Source organism: Centruroides vittatus, unplaced genomic scaffold (assembly GCF_030686945.1).
Source record: "Centruroides vittatus isolate TY-2023 unplaced genomic scaffold, ASM3068694v2 contig_1046, whole genome shotgun sequence".
In the NCBI taxonomy this organism is placed as follows: domain Eukaryota; kingdom Metazoa; phylum Arthropoda; class Arachnida; order Scorpiones; family Buthidae; genus Centruroides; species Centruroides vittatus.
This window is the reverse complement of record NW_027120675.1, coordinates 273,506-293,231: the sequence shown is the minus strand read 5'-3', so window position 1 is coordinate 293,231 and position 19,726 is coordinate 273,506. Positions and strand designations below refer to the sequence as shown.

The following is a 19,726-nucleotide window of genomic DNA, read 5'->3' as shown; positions in this document are numbered from 1 at the left end:
AAATTTTTATAACAAACATTTTGAAATTGCAGCCCATAAATTACAGTAATCATTTAATATCACAAATTTTTACAATCAATCATACTTAAATAGTGTACAGTAAAACCTGTCCAAAATGGAACCTTAATAAAACAAAAACTTGCCTAAATGAGAAATTCTTAGAAACATAGCAATTTTCTGTGTTAAAAAAACCTGTTTCAAACAGAAAAGTGCCAAACCAGAAAAAATATTTAGTACTGTTTATACAGTTCAGTTTACAGTTTCACTGTACAAAAATTTTAAGCAATCTTTAAAATATCCTATTGATTTAAAAAAAAAAAAAAACATATGCTCTTAATAGTAAGTGATTTTCAACCAAAAGAACACTTATAAATATAGGCAATAAATAACTATAATGGCTATATACTACAAAAGAATTTTTGGAATATTCAAATAATGCAATTGGCAATATGATTTTATTTTATATATAAGTTGAAAATTCAACCAATACTTTGGATCACTGGTTTTACAAACTTTCTATATTTTAATTACTACAAAGAATTATTAAATTTGGAATAATCAAAACAACAAATGGCAAAACGCCTACCTGAAGTTCAACTTCTTGAATACCTGATCATAAAGTAACTTAATTATCATAGCTTGAATCTAATCTAAAAACATTCTGACTGATACATTCATTCACTATTTTAGATAGCTAATTCATACCAAACAATCTGCCAAATTATCAGGCAATTATATGGCTAAGTTAATGATTAGAAACTAATTGATTTGTCTAGAGGTAGGTGTTTAGTTTGAATTAACTATAAATTGGGTTTAGAGGAAATGATATATACATATATATATATATATAATATATATATATATATAATTTTAGATGGCTCTGTGTATAATAAATTCTATACTGTATAACACAAAATGGGTATTGCTGTTAACATTTCTAAAAAAAACTAACTGAAACACAATAGAATTTATCATGTTTTGTTTAACATCGTTGAGGAAAGATAAAAGTACATTTCTAATCATTTACAATTATTATTGTTGAATTTCTTTTATAAACAGTAAAACTGATTCTATGAGATGGAAAATAAATGCTGGATGTTGCAAGCATAATCTAGTTTGGCTATATTATTCTAATAATTAATTCTAATTATTTGTTTATCATTTATCCTATGGTAAAATTGATCACATCATATGTTGTTTATCTGAGCATTGCAGTTTCCAAGAACCTATCAACAATATTAAGTAAGGATTTGCTGTATTTTGTAAAAATATAACTGTAAATTGGCAATGATTGTGCTATGTCACTAATATGTCACTTGCAATACTCAATGAAACAATATTAATGAGCTGTTTTAAGAGCCATTTTAATTATTAATGCTGTTTTCAGCTCTTGGACACTTCTGTATATCTAGTGATTTCTGTTCAATAATTTTTCTGAATTTTCCTTTAAAAATACAGTATTTAAAAATGAAACCTGTACTATTTCATATACATATGATTCATTGAACTTAATTTCATTAAATTGTAACATTTTTGAAATCATTCATTGTTTAAAATTACACAAACACTTAATTAGATTAACCATCAAGCCTCAATATATTTGTGTTTGTCAATAATAAAACCAAAATGTCAATTCAGAAAATTTATCATTACGTAAACAGAAAAAATTTATATATTGGAATCTACAATAAACAACAAAACTTATTTACATAAACTTTATGAAAATGTGCTATGTTTATTAGTCATAGATACCAGTAAAATATTTAATATTACATATGTATGTTTTTAATATATATCAACAGATATTTCTGCTAATACTTTTGTTTTGAAACAAGTTTCAAAACAGTTAAAAATAAACAGATGACATCTAATTGTTGAAAATTAATAAAATAACAGTTCTAATTCAAATATATATTATATTGTAAGTTTGTGGGTGCTGTACATTACCTGCAAAAGAATTTCTTTTCATTATCAACAAGTCAAAACTGGGTATAATTAATAAACAAAATGACAAACCAATTTCCAAAACAAATTTATCAGAAAGAAAATGTTTTCAACTGTGTTAAATGGGTATCTTTCAGACTAACTGACCTTCACAGCTGTTAAAACCACGTAATTGTTGTCCACGTGTTACGAGGGATGATGTAAGAAAGAGGGAGAGAGAGTTGCAAGATTAAAAATCATGGAATGACTTCCACATGGGAAAAGAAATCTACATTTCAAAAGTTTATAGCAGAAATTTTTCTCGGAGCTTTGTAATCTCAAATTGCTCTAAATATCTAAAATGTTCTTTACAGAAAGTGTTATGTAGAAGACATGCATGGCTAAAATGCACATCTCACATAGATCTAACTTTAATTACTAAAATAATTTTAGTAATATGCATATGTAATAAGTGTTAAACAGTTTATGCAGAAAGCTTAAAAGACAACAGTTCATGCAAATATACATAAAATCTTTTAGAAATCATATATTACAAAAAAATTTTGTTATTAGTTTTTGACTAGTATTTTGGACTGTATTTAATCTTTTATTCTTTCTTCAAAAAATTTATATATTCATATTAAATATTAGATTCTTAATTATTAAAATTTAACATCAATTTTATCATACATCAATAATAAAAATGTGATTATAAGAATAATAATATATTGTTATAAAAAAATCAAATTATATTTTATTGAAAATTGTTACTTGTATGCATTATCTGATATCTTATTAAAAAAATATAAAATTTTCAAAGTTTGATTAAGATTCACTTTAAAAATGATTTCTATATTACATTTTGACATAAAATGTATAAACTATAGAAAATTTTCTACATTCATATCTTTAATTGCAATAATTAATCAATCTTCAAAGTTTAGACAGACATTTTCTAAATTTCTACAAGTACTGGATATTTATTTTATAAATGTGAAATAAGAAGGTTCATTATTTTAAAACTGTTTCTTACAATTTATAATTGTGTACAATTTGCCAAAACAAAAATTATCTTCAAGAAGTAACTTTTCAACTTCAAAACAAATATAAAATCTATTATTATATCAAGCATTTTCTTCAAACAAATATTCAAAATATTCAAATTCACTCAGACTAAATGATGAAAATATACACAGTTACCAATCTAACAAACTTGATTTTCTCCTATGGAATGTATTCTGTATATATATTACAATACATTAAAAAAAAACTTACTAAAATGACAATTTATCCAATTATTTCTACTTGGTTAATTTATAACTTATTATTTTATAAATATCATAGTAGTAGTCATGTTTCATAATAAATGTAATTATTATTTAAAAGTAGCTTCTTTTGTAATGAAATCAAGATATTAGATTTTTGAAAATAGAAACTATTTTCCAAATAATTTTAAAAAAGAACTATGAACCAAACAGATTTTACAAACAACAATAACCAAACAAAAATTTTTAAATAATAAAAATAAAATTTGTTTGTCAGTTTGAAGCTATATCATTAGTTAAAGCTATTTATTCAAGGAATTTAATCATCAGAAGCCACAAAGATTTGCAATAAAAATGTGTGCAATTATAACATACCCAAATTAGATGACTGGTGGTTCCTTTCTTTAAGGATTGGTCTTCTGTAATAAAAATAAACAACAACAAGTCAACTGTCGCGTTTTTCAGTAATAGCCATTTAAATTGTTTGTATAATGTATGTTTGATTGCTACACAATTTTACATTATTTCATATATATAAACTTATATATATATACATATGTTTACATACATACATATATATAATGCTTTGTATAAACTGTTGTTCAAAAGAAATTTCTCTCTATAGTCCTTTTATGTAGCATTCAATTAATTAATTAGTTTTTTATGTAAATTTAAAGAGAATTAAATTCATTTTTATAGATAATAGAAATATAAAAGAAAACATAAAAAGACTATTTCCCAAATTTATTTTGGTAAAAAGTAATAGCATTTTTTTAAACTAATGAGAAGAAAAAATAATTGCTTTCCAACTTATTTTAAAAAGAATGGTGGAAATACAAACATTTTCATTATATTAAAAACTATAACACTTAAAGCAAGTGGTCTTCAAACTTTTAACTCTGCAGAAAATTCATATGCATGAAAGTTTTTTTTTTCAAAACTCACTGCAGTAAAGAACATATAAACATTTCAAATGTTGTATGTATTTTCTAAGTAATGAAATTTCTAATAATTATATAAGGTAGTGTTTCAAAATTTTTATTTTTCAGTATTTTAATAAAAATAATGAAAATAAAATTCTTATAAAATATTTTAGAACTCTTAGAGTCTCATATAACAGTTTACATATCACTGACTTTAAGGAAAGACTTGAAAAAAATTTTCAAAGATAAACAAGTTTTTGAGAAATTTGCATTAGATAAACTTTCATATTTTTTATTATTTGAAAATTTATTATGTATTTTATTCCAGTGTAAGATTGTAAATACAATTTCAGGCAATTTTAATTTTTACTTTTTACTGAAAATAAAAAAATTTGTTTTCTATAAATTAACTATGAAGATGGGTTATTTCATCTTCTCATTAGTATTAATATATTAATAGAACAATATACTGGTGCACTGTGCAATTTTCATCTCTTAACAGATATCAAACATTTGATCTAGTAGTATGCAATAAATTTCAAACAAGTAGCTAAATATTTCATTTTGTTGTAATGAAGTTGTAGTATTTGTAAGCAATAGATAAAATTCAATAATAGAATGTTTATCTATTAGAAAGTCATCTACTACATGAAGATATATTACATGATACATATGTTTGTAATAAAACCATAATAAGTATGTATGTAATAAAACAATTACACACACATGAACATGTGCGTGCACACAAATTAAAATCAGTCTAAATCATGATGATAGCTTAATTGTATTACATATCAGTTTTACAATAATAAACTAAATATAAAGGATGTTATTGATATAATGCATAAAATTTTTACAACTATATATGCAGTAAAAGTTAAATATATATCAGATACATCATGAATATAAACTGCCAGGGTACTAACTGGTACCCCAAGTATGAATCACCACAGTGTATGAAGGCACAACTGTCTATGAAATTTTAAGGACAAACAACAACTTTGCAGAGCAATATCTGTAAAATGACTTAAATGTGTCAAAAATGATCTATATATTCATAATAAGAGGGATTTTTGTCATTTTGCCACCTTTTCTTTACATTAAATGTAAATGACTAATTTCTGTATACAAATAAAGTTTTAAATAGCTACACATGCCAAATATTAATAGAAAAGGATAATGCATACAGACAGTTGTATGTGTTATGTAAAAATAATTTATTTTGAGAGTACTTTCAACAGTATATAACTGACCTCTACTTTCTTCCTAAAGAGGACAGTTATATACTGTCAAAAGTATTCACAAAATAAATTATTTTTATGTAATGCCAACAGACAGTTGTATACATTATCTTTTTTGTCTGTATATGAATTTTCACTTAATCTTTTATTTCCAATCAATTTAACATAACTTATTTATATAAATACTGTAGAATAATACTGGATAAGATTGGTTTTCCGTCGGATGAATAAATTTATTTTTTACAAATAGAAGACAAAGTCGCTCCAAAATTTAGACGATCACCATTTTTCTCTGATGTTCTAGAACGGAATTAGACAGCTGGACCTTCCTTTATAGGCTACGCAACTGCCTATTCTTTAAAAGTTCCTTTAAAAACACAGAAAACCAATAAAATTAAAAAATTGCGTAGCCTAAAAAGGAAGGTCCAGCTGTCTAATTCCGTTCTAGAACATCAGAGAAAAATGGTGATCGTCTAAATTTTGGAGCGACTTTGTCTTCTATTTGTAAAAACTGGATAATGATGTTGAATTTCTTCATATAAATATTATTAACCATAAATATGAAGAAATTTATTATTTTTATTGCATTGTTTCTTGTGCAAATGATTTTATGATTATTAACAATACTATAAAAATTGTGTTAAGATGTATGAAATATATTTTTCACCTTTGAGATTAATAAATACTTTGAGATTTATATGCAAAAATTAACCATTTTACATTTCTTATATACTTTGTTTACATATAAAATAAAAATGCTCTTAGTTATAGCATTTTTTTCCTTTTTATACTGAATATTTGCTATGAGTACATCATCAAAATGTGAAGAAAAAGTTTTTTTTTAAATATAAAATCTACCTTGTAGTGCCACAATTTGCCACTTTAGGCATTTTCCTACTTTACCTATGCATAAAAATGTCTTTGCTCATAATCAGTGCAAAAAAACTGTGCAAAAAATAATTTTCTCAGTTTGTTGGCCAAGGTACGTAGTCTAAAATCCAACTTATGTCAACAAAGTACAAGGGTTTTGCCCTGCTTAAAAAAAGTACCAGAGAAGCACCCTAGTATACCCTGGCATGACTATAACACTGATACATTTTTAATTTAAAAAAAAAAAAAAAAAAATACACAGGATGCAAGAAGTCAGTTACAAAAAAAGCTCTGAGCCTCAAATGTTTCAATCACATTTTTTTAGTTTTATGATTGAAATAATTCAATAATCAGCATCAAAGAGAAATTTTACTGAATATTACTTGACTGGTTAATACCAGTATTACTGAAACTATTAATAATTTTATTTTAATACTGGATTTGTTTACTTTAAAAAAAACCTATCATTATGAAATATTACTGATGAACATAATCAATTGAACACCTAGAAAAATATCATCTGTACCAAAACAAAAATTATGAGAAAATAAAAACTTTTTATATTGAATTTCAAAACTGATTTCTGTTCCTATTCTTTTGTAAATTTATTAAATGCAATTTTTTATAGAAAATTTTTATGATTAATTTCTAACTTTTCAAGTAAAGTAAGTATATGATGATTTTAAATAATGTCATATAGTCATTCAATAAAACATTTCATGTTTATTAAAGCAAAATATCATACAAGAAAATATAAATTATTAGAAATTCTTAGAATAACCTGAACTAAATAAAAAATTAACTATCAATATCTAAAAATTAACAATAATATCAAATATATCACAAAATAAGGATATACAGTCCTGGAAAAACTTTGAGACCACCGGGATTTTCTAACATCCTATTAAAATTAACTAATCTCCTGTAAATTTGTTGTTGTTTAGGAATTAAAATAACCATAAACTAAACATTAAGTAAAAATTTAAGTAGAAGTAGAAATTCAAATACAACAAATTATTGCTTGCAATTTACCAGAAAATGTTTGAGACCAGGATCAAAAATTCATATTTTACAACTTTCTAAAATACAATAGACATTGTAATGTAATTTGCATACATCCATGTGTGTTTTCAACTTTCAGTAAAAATCTGATAAAACATTAACAGATAAAGAAAAAGGCATGATACATGCATTCAGAGACTGTGGGAAATCTAAATATGTCAATTGCAGGGCGAGAAAGATTAAAGACTGTAGTTCACAATTACTTAAAGGATCCTGACAATTATGACAAAGCTAAACATTGTGGTAGGCCAAATCTCTATCAGAGATGACAGGACAATATTGAGAACAGCTACATTCTCTGGTATGTCAACTAGTCAGATTACAGCTTCACTACAACTATCTGTAACCCCAAAAACAACAATATATGTTCTTCAAAAGTCTGCAAATCATACATACATTAAAATGCAGGCAGAGCAAATAGACAACCTCCCATATGAAAAATTTTCGTATAAAGAATTTGTATGCTTTCTTACCATTTCTTAACTATATAGTTCTCTTTAGTTTATTCAATAAGAACTTAAAATCTATTATTAAAAAATATATAATCATGCTCAACATATTTACATTAGCCATATTTACTCTATTTTTAACATTTTTTAATATCACAATTTTCATAATTTTACTCTAAAATGATATCATAATAATTTTGAAAGTAAATAAAAATATTAAATTGGCTTTTACATCAGCTCATTAATTATTAACTTTTTTCCAACTTTTGTTAGCCCACCAGTAGCAAAATGGACAAAATCACTGAACACTGATGGTTGGCCACAGGTTCACACTTCTCCAACAGGAAAGTTTCTTGGGACTCTTCATGTGTAACACCTAGAGGCCAAGTTCCTATTGTGTGTTTTACTGGGAGAAACAAGTGTTGCATTGTTTAATTCCATCAATCCTATCCAATTCTTGGATACTTCATCATATCTAGTGACTTCAGATAAAAATTATTAAACAGGATTTTGCTGTTAAAATACAATATTTAAATAAAGTCTTTACTACCATTTCATAAACATATTGATTCTGTTAGGATATTGATTCACTTTACGGATACTAAACAATTCTGTTTATTACTGTATTGTATAATACTTGAATACAGTCTACTGCACACAACTTGCATTCACTGAATGTGTACCAGTATGACAATACTTTGTCATTCAGTGTTAATACATTACTCTGTATGAAAATCTAAATTACTGTATATAGCAAAGGGTTTACAGTATATGTAACTTTTTTATTTATTTTTTGTTTACTTTTGTAATCTATATTAAACTTTCAGCATAATTCAGTATAGTACTTTCCATAAAATTCAGTGTAAATAATCAACAGTACCTTTCACACTAAAACAACTTCTTACACAATTACTGGAATGTATACTTTACTATGTACTCACTTTTTGAACCTTTGTATCCGGTACTTTTTACTGTCCACAAAACAAACGTTTTCGGCCTCACTCGAGGTCTGCTTCAGGTTAAAAGAACAAAAGAACAAAAGAAAACTGGCTTCCCAATTATTTGAATTATTCTTCGAGAAACGTTTAGCTTTAAAATATATTCGAACATAATTTTCGAATATATGCGTGTGCTACGTAGCGTTGTCGTCTTCTTGTTCTTCGCATAAGTAACACCAGGCGTATGAAAGTGCGTTGCCGTCTTTAGAGTTTATACATTTCCCTGCACGGCCGGCCCTGTATATTTCAAGGGCTTCAACTTGTTTTGTGGACAGTAAAAAGTACCGGAACAGTAAAAAGTACCGCTAAAGGTTCAAAAAGTGAGTACATATTAAAGAAACCGGTACTCAGACTGGAAGATTGGGTAATGTATACTTTACACTCAAGAACCTCAAGAGTCCAGTAATAACACTTTAACGAAAAACTAACATTTTTCTCCTCGGGTTTTTAAAACCAGTAAGATTTGAACTTGGAATGCAAAGAACAATATTTACAAATTATTTTTAAAAAACCTATGGAACAACATGTTCAAAAATTATTTTAAAATCTGTGGAACAATCTAAGCGCGTGTATAAAGCTTTTATTTATCCCGGCAAACTCTGCAGACTCTTTCTCTTATAAGATCGCAGCCTTCTGTGCGCTAATGAGAAGGAATAACACAGACACACCACACCAGATGGGAGGAAACCATGGCAGAGTTGAAGCGCAGTGAGAACATTAGCAGTAAGGCACGGGTATAATAGGAGCATGATACACAACTTATCGCGCGCATACTCCAAACAAATAGCTGCAAGTAACATATCCAACACACAGGTAGCACCCAACAGAACCCAAGACCACAATAATAACCAATCACACACGGTGGTGGAATACAACCAACATCTAAGCTCCATCTACAAAGAAATTGCTGCCCATACGAGCACAAAGATTGCCTACAGGAGATCCAACATGATGTATGTGCATACACAGTTGAACCTCAACTTTGTGAATTTAATTTTTGCAGATTTGATTATTTGAGAATTTGTATCTATAATTAATTGGGAAGTTTTTGGAGTTTTGCAGCCTACTGCAGAAAATCACAGACAAAGCAAATAAACTGAAAACCTAAAGAAAACTAAAAGTTTCATGTTATAAATGCATAAAATTAGTTATATGTATTATGAATATAGTTTATCATTTAGTATCATAAATATGTACACAAATTTATTTTAAAAAGTTAAACTTGCAAAATGTTTCAGTGTGCTAAAGAACTACTGACTACACACACGCTGTCTAGAGACACTAGCTCTTTATCTTGGTACTAATTAGCCTCACCCAATATTTTCTCTCTCAATAAGTGCTGTATCTTACATTTTTTCAACTTTAGTGCTGTTTTATAAACTTTAATAATTGCATAACTATTTTTATAAGCTCTGACAGAAGTTAAGCAGTAAAATTATTAAAATAATTTTATCTGCTATCTACATATTGTAAATGCATTGCATTACAGACTGTATATTTACTGTATTGCCCCTTTCTGCAATTGTAAAATTTATAGATAACACTGCTGCAGTAAACTGAATTCTTTTTTACTTTTTTTGTCTGTGTTAAATATGGTCAACAGTATTGAATTCTGGTTTGAAAATCTAGATCAGGCCTGGCCAACCCAAATTGTTTCGCAGGCCACTTTGATCACGTGTAACATTAAGGTGGGCCACAATTTACGCAAACATGCTTTTAAAAAAGTAAAACAAATACAAAATGAATAAGATTTTATTGTTATACCAAGAGTTCGTACTCGCACTTGTGCATTATAACAATGACACATGCAAATTTTCATTTATTTAATTGTTTTGGTATACCCATAACGAGAAACAAAAGTTGTAATAGATATATAATATCGCTTAGCGGGCCACACAATTTAGCGTGACGGGCCGCGGGTTGGCCAGGCCTGATCTAGATGTATTTATGGCTTATTCTCTTTTGCAAGGGTCCTGCATCCCTAACCACCGTATTATATGTATATAGATATATAAAATTATTATGAGTATATATTCATTAAGAAATTATTCTCAGGTATTTCATATTCACAATAAAAATGTTTATCATCTGTATTCTTGTAAGGTATTAGAAAATTAAAAAATCATTCATAGCCTAACATTAAATTACACTTATAAAACATTCACACATACATATATGAATATAAAATTCAATAAATAAAAAACATGATAAATCGTTTGCTGACAATATACTATTTGAATGCTTATACTACAGAGAATAATTAATATTATCATTATTTAATAAATATTGAAAAATTTTTTAAGTGAAATATAATATTTTATAATTAAATTATCTTATAAGTTATTAACAAAAACATTTAAATCACTTTTATCACTAAAAAAAAAAACTCTCCAAAATGTCACATGTTTTTGCTAGCAATAAAACTAATTATTTAATATAAACTCCAGTCAAATCTTTAGTTATAAGAATTGTGTTTTTACAGAAATATACAAGATATGATATGAGGTAGTGGCAATATTTTTAGTGTGTTCTAGAGGTCTTTGTGATCAAAAATGTCCTATAAATAGAGCATTTAAATGGGTTAAAAGTTCTAACTAGCTACTCCTTAAGATGCTACTTTATAGCACAGCTAAGTTCTGCAAAAAAAATCTCAATCTTGTTGCCCTTCAGCTTTTGTACTGTACCAAAAAAGACAAGAAATTCAAGAGAACCTTACATTTATGTAAAAAAAAATTGCAGACCAAATATTAAATGTCGTTTCATTTCCTAAGATTTTACGACAACCACTGCTCTAAAAGCTCTTGATTATGCATGCATTCAAGGTTACCATGATAACCATGGTAACCTTAAATGCATGCATAATCAAGAGCTTTTAGTTATCTTCCAAAAAAGAAAATTACATTGTTTCAGTTAGAATTTTTCAGTTTATTTTACAATTTTACTTGCTTTCTAGCATTGTTGAAACAATAAAACCCACAAAGTTTCTGGGTTTTCCAAAGCTGTGACAGATTAATTTTTTTTTTTTTTTTTAATGTTTATACTTCTTTTTGTAAGAAGCATTCATTTATTGAATTTTTAGTATAGCACAAAATCTGAAGGGCAATGAGATCAAGGCTTTTTCATAGTGCTTAGCAGTGCTACAGAATAACAAAATTCAGACTAGCTATCTCTAGAAATAGCTAGTCTGAACCTCATCCCTTAACACAAACAATGAATTTAAAAGACTATGTTTATAGGGCATTTTTGGATTCCTCTAGAATACAGTATAAAAATATTGCGATTATTTCACATTATACATGTGAGATAGTGACCTTGTATAAATTATACACAACATTCAAAATATTCATTATAAAGAATATATTAAAATTATAAGTAATTATTAATCAACAGACTTCAAAAAAATTTTCAAATTCAAGCAAGCAATTTTGAAAATTAAACAACAGAAAAATAAATAAATACATTCAAGCAGAATATATATTGTTAACCAATCAAACTATTAATAAACTTAAAAACCATTATAGGCATATCATCGAACTTCCAGCAACTGATCTGGCCAGCCTTTAATCTAGACAAAATTACAATAGAAAACTTTAAATTCCCATGGCCAGCAGACTAGTTTACTGAGTGGCCACAGATGGCATTGTGTTTAGGACACACTAATTTAATTATTTATACTATATTTGTTGGTGGTGATATTGCAATTTTGTAATATTGTTAGTTCATTTTGCTTAAGTTCAACCCTAACTGTGGCTTCTAAGAGAGAAGTGTCAGTTGTGGGGTCAAACATAAACACAAGTCCATATTGATCCAAGTTTCTAGCAATCCAAGGTATATTTTGGGCTCATTGGAGGTGATAATGGGTTAGAGGTATGTTGATGAATTATTATTATATGTGACTACAGTTGGTCTGACAAAATGATTAATCTGGCAAGGCTTTGGGACCAGAAATTCAGTGGTGTATCTGTATTCATAAAATATGCTTTTCATTTTCAAATGTGAAATTATTAATAATATAAAAGAATAAAAAATTTTATTAAAAATATTTTGTTTAATTATGTATTTTATATGCTATAGTGAATTACAAAATTAAACTTAGTAAATATATAAAACTTTTTAAAATTGAAACTTGTATTTGACAGAAAGCTTAATAAAATACTATATTTGAAACATTTAACAAATAAACTTTTCAATTAAAGTAAGTTGACTTTCATTTCTAGTTTTGTAAAATTTGTGTATATCTACAAGATCTAATATTTCTGCATGAGTAATTTGTTTGACAAAAGTTCACTTTTCAGTTTAATTTTTCTACCATTTCAAGCATAAAATTAACAAATAAAATAATGGTTAATTTTGAATGAGTAACTTTTCATTAATTAAAATTTTTTATATAAATCAATATATTTTTAAATTCATTTCAAATATCAAAACTACACATTCATGATTAATAAATTTGGAGATAATTAAAATACTAACAGATGTCTGGCAGTCTAACAAAAATCAAGTTTTTAAAAATAACTTGATTAATAACAAAATATTTGTTTCCATATAAGTCGAACAAAATAGTAGAATATTTGAAAATAATGTGCTATCCTTTATCAATTTAGCTTTAATTTATATTTCATAAAATTTTTTAAATATTTTGAATAAAAAAACTTTTGCATTAAATAAGAAATCAAATAGTTTTTTTATTATAAATTTTTAATATTTATCCATAATTATCTAGTGGCTCAATAGAAGTATACAAGATATTCAACTAACTCAAAAACTTTTATTTTTTAAATTTCAAAATTTTTAAAACTGGGTCTGATCATTACTACTTAATATAGAATAAATAAAATTTTATTTATAATTTTAGACACACAGTATTTATAAAATATTTATTTATTCCATTATGTTCCATTTTTATTTAATTCTCTCTACTATATTGACAATAGACTTTTCATTATAGTTATAAAAAACAAAATATTTTTATTGAAATTTTCTTTTATATTAATTTCTAATCCAAAAATGACCATGGTCATCTATTTTATCTTATTTTGATTATCCAAAGTAGCATTGGTGTACATTACTTTAGATAATTGGGATTCTACTATACAGCATTTATTTTGCTCACTTATTGTGAATGAAGTATTTAAAGGTAATAATTCATCTTCATCTAATGTCAATAGTCTTTCAACATTTCAAAATAACAAAAACGAAAGTCTAAACAGAAATATTCTAGAATAAGAATCGATATGTGATGAATTATTTAAAACAAAATCAATACAATATAAGGAATTCAGAAAAATTGAGATACTATTATTTAAAAAATAAATAATCAATAGTAAAATTCCTGAACTTGGGTAAACTGATTCTCAATAAAAAAAACCAGTAGGCTATTATTACAGGAAATACAGTAATACTATTAAGAAAATCTGAAAGGGATACAATTATAAATTAAAAATTATGGAAACAAACAACTCCCTTCAATATCAAAATAAGTGATATACTAAAGCTAATAAATAATAATGAAAATAAATTAGTGATGATATATTTTAATACACTAACCATATTATTTACTCAAGAATTTAAGTTAATTTGTTTTAAAAGATATTCATAATTTACTTTTAATTTCATTTATTTAAACAATTATTCAATATCTTAATTTGAAAATTTTTATTACAAAACTAAAAAATTATTAGAAAGTTATACACACAACTCTCAATAGTATAAATAATATTTCAGCACGAACTACTTAAGGTTAGTAAAATTCTTTTTAAACATTATAGTGCACTTTTGCTAATAAAATGATAATTAATTTCCAGAATTATCAACTGTAATATTACAGAAAATTCCTGAACCCTTCAGTTTCAAGCAATAATGCAATGATTTAGGATTGCTATAGGCATGTGGCAGAAGTTTTAGCAACAATAATCATCGTAGGTTGGCAGAGAAATGCATCTGGACAATGTATTTTGAAGACATGGACAAATGCGGCTCTTGCTGAAAGTGTTATTTTCTGTTTTTTATTATTATTTTTACAATTTTATATTTATAATTTTGTGAAAATATGTTTATTAAAAAAATTCAATATTTGTTTTATATTATATAATAAAATCACATGCCTTACCATACTATCCGCCACAACAGTACAGAACTGCGGCTCCCATGCATTTTGCAAAACCGACATTTCGGCTCTCACTGAACTCTTGCTTGCCCACCCCTGGTATATTGTATTTAGAATCAGAAACTACATAAAGAGAACTCAGGGCCATGCAATAGATTTTCTCAGTATGATGCAAGTCTTTGAAATGTTGCTTATGCTGCCCCCTTACAGTGCCGCCTCTCTCTATCATAGCATGGCACAGCCAAGAGAACTACTATTTATAGAACTCTAGTATACACTCTTTCAAATTATAGTATAATAAAAGTTCATTATAAATTTGTTAAATAAAAGTTAATTATTATTTTATTCACATTTGTGTTTTAACTATCCTTATTCAAATAATGTTAAAATTATCCCATTTAGCTCTGTTTCATAAGTTCTAAGAATATATCCTAAGCATTAAGCAAGATCTTACTGTATTATACATTGTCATTATAGTGTAGAGTTCACTATACATATAATCTGAAAATTCTATAATAAAATAAAAATTCTGTAATGGTACTGATAATTTTAATAGATAAAATATTACCATATTTTCATACTTATAACCCACAATGGTATATCACCTACAATAAAATAGCACATAGCCAACAAAAAAACAGAATAAAAATAATATGCATCATTTTAAATTGCAATTGTGAATTTGCACAATCAATGTATAACCTGCCCTATTGCATACTCCACATCTCTCAAATTTTTTTTAACATTACACATCTTGCCACCTTTACAAAATCACTGACCCGGACGACAGGTCAGGTTTGTTCGAACAGAAGTTCTCAACGCATGCTCAATGTCATTTTACAATGCGAAGAATAATGTGCATGCTGGTTCTAACTCAGTTACAGTTAGGGACTAAGGACTTGTGTAGGAGTGACATACAAGCAAAAAAAGAAAAAGTCAACAGGCAGGTCGTGCGTCACACATCAGCATAAACAGAGTATTGTGGCAGAATGACAGATGAATTTCAGTGAGTGTGAGGTCTTTCGTTGTTCAAATGATGTAAATTTATAACAATATTTGCAAGAGCTTTGTTTCGTCGTAATTTCACAATTTCTACAAAATTCCCGGACAAAATTAATAGTTCATCCAGACAGTGAGTCAATTCCCGGACTGTCCGGGTGAAAACTGGATAGGTGGTAACACTAATATTACATAACCCACAGGTTACACTCATAAATATGCACTGTATTTTTAAAGGGCATAATTCCTTATGAAGATAACTATTGAATATTTTATAGCAAAGTAAAAATTTTAAATTAGAAAACACTATCATTCATTATAATTTTAATTTAATTATAATTTAATTTTAGATTTAGTACCACCATTTACAAAAATCTAATCTCATATATATATATGTACAGTACATTATACATACATATATATATGTGTGGTGTGTGTGTGTGTGTGTGTGTGTGTATATATATATATATATATATACAGATTTGTTAATTTATAAGTTAAAATATGTATAGTTTTTACTCATTACTCTACATACATACATATGATGTTAAAGAGTTCCATATTGCTCAATGTATCCATACCAAAATTTGGCATGAATATTCTTTGACACCCTAGAAAAACTATATTGGAGCTCCTCTGTCCCAACCACTACTAAAGCTCATTCCTCTTAACTTAAACCTAAGCAACATCAGGCACACACAGTTATTCTTAAACTTCTATAAAATAAAAAAAAAATACTGGACAAATTACTTAAAGCCCACCTCTTCAAAATCCTGAGCAAAACTAGGCACAAGTAGCAAATTATATATAAAGAATACTATCAAGAAAATTGAACATTTTCCAAAAATGAATTATTTTTTCATTTAAGAAGTAAAATAAATTATTAATACAAATCAGTTCTAAACTTAAATACATTAATTTTTCAATAATAAAATAAATATTTAATTTCAAATGTATATTTTTTTTGTATTAAAAATGATTATTATTTTGTTACTTAAAATATAAAACTTCTTTTATTAAAGGTTTCAGTATTAACTTATTAAATGATATCCTCAAAGTAAAGGATCTGATCCTTTCATGCTTTCATCAGCCTTAGTAAAAATATCAATTCATCATTTTTAAATATCATGTCTTAAATGATTTTTGGACTGTTTCAAATGACCATGTGACAAAGTATGCTATCACTTGATATCAACTGATGAAATGATTACAAGTGGTATCATATGTCATTTTAAAACTCCAAAAATCATTTCAGATATGATATTGCTTGATATCATTTCTGGTAATAGGTTTCCAATTAATTTCAAATTATACCAAATGCATTGCTATACAGTTTTATAGAAGTCAGAAATGGGGCCATCCATTAATTAAATGCACAATTTAACAGAGGAAGGCATTGTCATAAAAAGTACATCACTGTACACAAAGAGGAAGAGGGTTGAAGCATTGTTTACATGGACCTTTTTGTTTATAATATTAATGGTATACAAATTTGTTAAGCCTATTTTAACACACATGAGAAAATATTTACAGAACTTGGTAAATATTTCTTCAATATCAGGAGGGGTCCATAAACTATAGCACAGAGAATTAAAGGGAATAGTTTGTCAAAAGTACATCATTGTACAAAATAGGAGAGAATTATCAAAGGTGACTCAAAATCTGTACATTACTATAATTAATGGATGGCCTCAATCATTAACAATAAAAGTTTCTCAAGATATTTTCAAAAATTTCTAAACATGATGTCAAATGTCATCAGATGATATGTTGTGATTGACATCACTTGATAACATTAGTAGATGTCAAATGTTAAAAAAAAACCAAAAACATACAAAATATCTCAACTGATGAGAACAAGTGATAATGCTTGATGTCAAGCACAACATGGTGTCAAGAGTTGTTAAGTCATATCATTTTCTAATAATTGACATCAAGTCATATAATGTTCCTGACAACTGAAATCAAAACATCATTTACCAAATATAACGCCATGATGTCAAGCATTGTCATGTCATATCACGTCATGTCATGACAACTGATATCATCTCATATCATTTAATATCATGTATCATTAACACACAATTTAAAATGATGATTTTACTAGGTTGATAGCAATTTTGCTACCAAGTAGCTGCTCTTGCAACCAATTTAAACAGCAATTAAATTAATGAAGAAGGACGCAAAGCTAAAATTGATTCAAAAAGAATAGTTAAAAATTCTTTTACTTTATTTAAAAAGTTTTATAAATAGGAAAAAAAAAATTCTATATTATGTAAATGTATTGTGAAAATAGTTACCATTGGTTCTAACATAATAAATACAGTATCAAAAAATTAATAACAGTAGTTCCCATAAGCAGTCATACAAAATGTCTTATTTTCTCCGAACAATAATTTATTATAAAAACATAAACTAACTGAATAATTAAACATTTTAATACAAAGAAGTAACTCAAGTTACAATAAAGTGATATAAAGCAATATGAATATCTTGTAAATTTAAACATGCATGAAACCTGAGACAGAGGAATGCCATAGCCTATTTGGAACCCTACCCATGATTGAGAACATTAACATTTCATGATATTTCCAACCAGATTTATTTAGAAGAAATGGATAATAAAAATAAACTATATTTCATGTAAAGACCAACAACTTTCCTGTATTTATGCAAACTTTCATTTATTGATGCAAGTTATAGATGAAGATTGTCACATTTTGAAATATATTTAACAACATGCCAGCTATGTATTAAGTATATCATCAACTCTGGTAAAAATACTCTGCCTGTAGGCAGGTATGCTGTATTTATACAGCATATCTGCCCACAGGCTAGTGTGCTATCTCTGTCTCTGTGGAATCTCATTGTACAACAAAAGTATAAATGTATTCATACAAGCCTTTGCAGATGATAATGTGATAGCCTGCCAAGATATAGATCTACAAACAGTGCAAGATAAACTAAGTGTAGCCCTAGAGACTGTGCAGACTTGGGCACTGGAAAACAAAACTTTTATTTAGCACAAACAAAACTGAAGATATGTTGTTTATCACCAAGTATAAATATTATTTTCCTTCTCTCAAACTCAATGATGTGGATATTAATTGGGTCAGCTCTCACAAATACCTGGGTATTTTTCTTGAAACAAAATTAACTTTCAAAGATCATCTAAAAGTACATTTTGGCTCTGGCCAAACAATTTGGTAACTAGCTTATGAGATGTGCAAGATGTATCTGGAGCTTAACCTCTATAGCTGTCTCAATATTGTTAAGAGGTCTATCCAATCTTTAGTGTTATATGCAGCTTCTTGTTAGGGGGCATGTTTCCAACAAGTCCTCTTACACTCACTGTGCAATGTCTATTTCTACTAAAAAAAGTTTGTTGTTACAGAACTGTATCTACTGATGCTTTGGCTGTCCATTGTACATTTTATTTCATTTTATTATTTTTTTGTTTTGTTTTCTTACTTCTTATCTTGTATTTGTCCTTGTTGGTGTAATGTAATACACCAACTACTGAGTAGTGCACTTAATAAAATACAAAAGAAAAAATATAATGCATTTTATGTAATATTATATAGTATAGTACAGTTTTTTTACCACATACTATATACTTGTATACATATAGTATGGAATAAAAAAAAATTGCAACAAATGCAGTCTCTGTTCACATGTTTATTTCTCAATTAAATCACAAAACTCATTCACAGCCACAAACTACAAACTTGACACTTAGTTATAAAAATTAGACTTAATTGTTGTTCCATTCTGTGTACACCTCAAGTGACTCCACCACCTTAGCATTGATCAAGTCCCAAACTTCTTGCACTTTTGTGATGAAGTTTTCTTTTTCAGGATCTTGGCATTCCAGCTAGTTCTTGAGGATA

The 19,726-nt window shown here is 27.0% G+C and overlaps 1 protein-coding gene across 9 annotated transcripts in view; it reads right to left on the bottom strand.

Annotated features, from left to right (window-relative positions):
• The window catches only part of LOC136970163 (single-stranded DNA-binding protein 3-like), a 212,643-nt gene that overhangs the window by 126,114 nt on the left and 66,803 nt on the right, over nt 1-19,726 (bottom strand). For 5 of the 9 annotated variants that reach the window (XM_067264575.1, XM_067264614.1, XM_067264589.1 and 2 more), the window contains exon 2: nt 3,564-3,607. The exons of the other annotated variants lie outside the window; for them this stretch is intronic. In XM_067264575.1, coding sequence (XP_067120676.1) covers nt 3,564-3,607 — 44 coding nt within the window. The remainder of the gene's footprint in view (nt 1-3,563; nt 3,608-19,726) is intronic. 9 annotated transcript variants of the gene reach the window in all.